This window comes from Conger conger, chromosome 2 (genome assembly GCF_963514075.1).
Source record: "Conger conger chromosome 2, fConCon1.1, whole genome shotgun sequence".
Taxonomy (NCBI): Eukaryota; Metazoa; Chordata; class Actinopteri; order Anguilliformes; family Congridae; genus Conger; species Conger conger.
In genome coordinates this window covers 28158661-28162942 of record NC_083761.1, presented here as the reverse complement: position 1 = coordinate 28162942, position 4282 = coordinate 28158661, and the positions used below count along the sequence as shown (strand labels likewise).

Below are 4282 nucleotides of genomic sequence, written 5' to 3'. Positions count from 1 at the left end.
ATATGGGTTCACTGTGTAATTCTAGCACAATTTAGCAGTTAATCAGTTTGAAACTATACAGGGAACATAACATACTTTGATATGGATATATTGATACACTTTTAGCATAAATCATTGAACGTTTTGGAGGAATTTTCCCCTACAGTTCGTCTTGTCCTGTCTTTTGAGTCCCGAGCCCTGTATTCCTTCCCCCGGTTCTAGCCTCCTTGTTCCCGTGTCCTTGCCCTTGTTCCAGAGTCCTTGCCCTTGTTTTTTGGATTTCCTGGTTTTGACCCCTGCCTGCTTCCCTGGACTCTTTTTACCCTGGCCTGTTTTTTTGACTCCGCTCTGTCTGCCCCTTTTGAAATTAAACCTGCCATTTTTCTGCACCACTGTCTGCTTTTGGTTCCTCTGTTCCCCCCGGCATAACATAATTAGTTCCTTCATCTCCATCCTCTAATATATCTAAGAAATGTTGTCACTTCACTCAAAAAATAAAAAGTTCCTGGGAGGCTTAATCTCTGAAGAAAGTTTTGGAAAGCCTGGAGGAATCTGTTCTGCACCATAATAATAATAATAATAATAATAATAATAATAATAATAATAATAATAATAAATTCATACTACTACTACTAATAAATTCATACTAACAACAACAACATTGCTAGATCACATACAAATAATGTATTGTTCAATCAATTAATCTATAGTCCATGAGAATTAAATCAATGTTTAGAATAAATCCCAGAAATTGTGACATCTCAGAAATAACAATTTCATTTAAGATTCTTCAAGCAACTCTAGGGTAGGAGAACCCCTTTTTAAAGAGGGGATCATTTTCGAGAATCAGAGAATCCTTTTAAAAAAGTCGAGTATACGAGTTGTTATCAGATTGATGGGCTGGATTTAACTGAAGTGCCTTTGTCATGCTAATTTAAGGCGTTTGATGGATTACCGCTGTGTGCTGACAAACTGCGGCAAGTGTCTTACCATTGGCTCACCGCGAGTCACGTGACACGTGACACTGTGGCGATACGCGTTTTAGGGAAGCCCAAGCCAACGCATGGAAGGAAGTTTTTTTTTTTTACAACTTTGACATAGTGCCAAGAGGTTGTAGGGCAAGAGGAATCCCCTAAAACCCAGGTTGACCCTCCTCCATCTCTTGCTCCTGGACAATACGAGAATGAACTCCTTCCTGGAGTATTCCACTTGTAATCGCGGGGCGAACACCTCATATAAACCAGGATATCATCATTTGGACCATGGAATTGGAGCTTCTTTTCTCCCAAGTGCAGTTGCAACAAATGACTGCTATAATTCTGATAGACGGTTCTATGTGGGAGCAAGTGCTCCAGCCGCTGCGGCTCAACATCAGCACCAGAACATTGCTTACCCTCATCATCAAACTCAAACACACCATGGTAACGTAGGCCTTCAGTATAGCATCACAGGGACAGCGTATGGGTCACAGTCCGGCTCGAACTCGGACTATGGACACCGTCAGTACTTTATCAACCAAGAGCAGGACGGAATGTACTTTAATTCCTCGGGTTTTTCCGGCTCAAGTATTGGGAACGGCTCCCTCGCTGGTGGATACTGCGGGACATCCAGTCATTACCAACACCACGACTGTGGGGACGAGGAACGACACGGGTATTTGCACAGCACCTACGCCAGCACGTCCCCTTCCCAGGGTGGAGAGAAGGGTCTGAATAGCTATCCTGACCAAATCCCATCGGGAAAAACTTTTGACTGGATGAAGGTTAAGAGGAATCCCCCTAAAACAGGTTAGTTGGTCGCGGTGAGGGATGTAGCCTGCCAGTTGAACTAGCAACTGGACATTTTCGTTAAGGAAACAAGCTTATTAAACACGCGTTTTATTTTCAGTATTTATTTAGCCCAATTTGCCAAATAACTGCTCAGAGGCGCCAACCAAAGTAAATATGTAGCAATTCCCAGGCTTGTATTGATATCTCCGACTTGGTGTGCCGGGGTTGGCCTGCGCTTTGTAGTGTTGTTTTCCCTGTCTCCCCGTACTACCGCAATGCATCGAACCGGCTTGATTTTACAGCATAGGAAATACCCTAAGGTGTTATATTTAACTTGTCCCTGGTCCTGACATGCTGTCGTGCCTATACCTGAATAGCAACCTGGAGTTTTATTGCTCATTTTATATATCTCATAGTATGGTAGGTAGATCTTAGGCTAGCATATAGCCTACAGTATTTGTATTAAAGCTAATGCTCATGATGAATAAACGGTAGGTTCTAAATAAGACAATTGCGGTTGAGATATATGAGTTGTGTTTTTACTTGATCTTATATTACATCAACATAATATGCTGGTTTGTTTTGTTTTTACTTTCTTTCACAGCTAAAGCAACAGAGTATGGAATCGACCGTCAACAAAACACAATCCGCACTAACTTTACGACCAAACAGCTGACGGAGCTCGAGAAAGAATTCCACTTCAGCAAATACCTGACCAGGGCCCGGCGCGTAGAGATCGCTGCCACACTAGAGCTAAACGAAACTCAGGTGAAAATCTGGTTTCAGAACCGTAGGATGAAACAGAAGAAGCGGGAGAAAGAAGGCTTGATCCAGGCCAGCGACCGGGGTTCATCCAAAGAACTCGGAGACAATTCAGACCACTCTACTTCTTCTTCATCTCCTGGAGCCTCTCCCAGGTCCGAGACCTCATGAGTTCCGGATCTTGACACTGAACTGTTTTTTTCTCTTCCATTATTAGGGCGTCGATACTAGAAACAACTAAATGGATGGCCAAATAAAACGCCTCTGCCGTATTGAGGAAAATTAAGCCAAAGCGGAATATGCAATGTTCCAAGAAATTATCAGGATGACAGTGTCTCAAAAATAATCATATCCAAGTTCTGGAAACACTTCTTTATTTTTGCAGAGCTGAAAGTGGACGTTTATATCTTTGACATTCCACACTTAAAATATATTATCTATGCAATGTTTAAAAATTGATATTACAGGGAGGAGTTAAAACTCTTGATATATGTCTTTTTTTAAAATATGTTGGAGAATATGGATGATAATCAATAATGATGATGTCAATAGCGTTGACATATCAAATGCCGCCAAGAGTCTTTGCACTATGCGATTACAGGATATGTCTCCAAATGTTCAGATTCAAGAATCCTTTTTCAGAATGTAGCCATGTAACGCATTATTTTTAGCGAATATGCAATATGTAGCCTATGTCTTAGACAGCTTGTCAGATCATATAATTCATTGTAATTATGATATCATGAATAAAATGTATACTTTTATTCTAATGCATTCAATTGTTTTACAGAATGTAAACTGGATTGCCATTATGAGTATTTATTTTATTGTGTATACAAAGTACAATACTCTGTTAGAGTCGAATGAACACCGGACCTTTTACCGTGTAGGCCTAGGCGACAATAGTAGCTATTGCTGACATGGGATTTGAAACTGCAGAGATATTGTTGTTTAAATCGTGAACACAGCCTGAATTATCCAAACAGCGGAACATTTGAGAAGAATGGAAATTACAATGGATTAACGGGGCCCCTGTGAAATGTTTTTTTTTCGTTTCACATTTCTACACTAAAGGTCTTTTCATACTAGAGTTAATCGATGATATATAAACAAAAATTGACTAAGTTTTATTAGTTCATGTCTGTATTGCATTTGTTATTTAAAGAGTATAATTTCTGAAACTGCTCAAATAAACATAAACATTATTTCCAGTCTCAGTGGTTATTATTATGATTGCTGTTGTGGTTCTTTCTATTTGGAGTGTGGAGTCTTTGGGTTTATGCCTATATGCTTTGGGATAGCCTAGAGGAGAATGGGGTGAGGGAGTTAGCCTCATTTCCTGGGAAACAATTGGAAAATGTATAGTTTGGTTTTCTTTAGTTTAACTAAATAAGTGATCTTACCCCAGCGACTACTTATGGAATTGTTTTTTTCGTCTATATGCTCTTTGACACGTGGAATGTCTCCAGAAGACTAGTTGACCTTTTTTAACTTTGATTGCCTCCGGGATTTCTAAACATGCAAACATAATCTCGGTCGGTGAATCACATCCATGGACATGCTCTGTAAACCACATGCTATGCGCTATAAAGCAGTGATTCCGCGATCGGGGTGCCATTTAGCCATTGTAAACAATGCATTTTCCTCGAATCCAATAAATCGTATTTTTAACCACTCAAACCCATCTCAGGTATATCCCGTTTTCTTATAAGTTTTTGGCAATGGCTGCATTTTGTTCAACCCTGTTACCAAAACTACAATTGTTTTAATTT

The 4282-nt window shown here is 39.9% G+C and overlaps 1 protein-coding gene across 1 annotated transcript; it reads left to right on the top strand.

The window, feature by feature from the left end:
• The first annotated feature begins 1071 nt into the window (after window positions 1-1071).
• Window positions 1072-3559, top strand: hoxb1b (homeobox B1b). Its single transcript, XM_061232646.1, has 2 exons — window positions 1072-1766; window positions 2353-3559. Exons 1-2 carry the CDS (start codon window positions 1163-1165, stop codon window positions 2679-2681), a joined length of 933 nt encoding a protein of 310 aa, XP_061088630.1. The 5' UTR covers window positions 1072-1162; the 3' UTR covers window positions 2682-3559.
• Window positions 3560-4282: the final 723 nt, after the last annotated feature.

Bases quoted from the DNA above. Each gene is read 5' to 3' on its own strand.
- hoxb1b (XM_061232646.1), top strand. From the start codon at position 1,163: ATGAACTCCTTCCTGGAGTATTCCACTTGTAATCGCGGGGCGAACACC. The intron at 1,767-2,352 runs GTTAGTTGGTCG...TTTCTTTCACAG, and splicing joins GAGGAATCCCCCTAAAACAG to CTAAAGCAACAGAGTATGGA.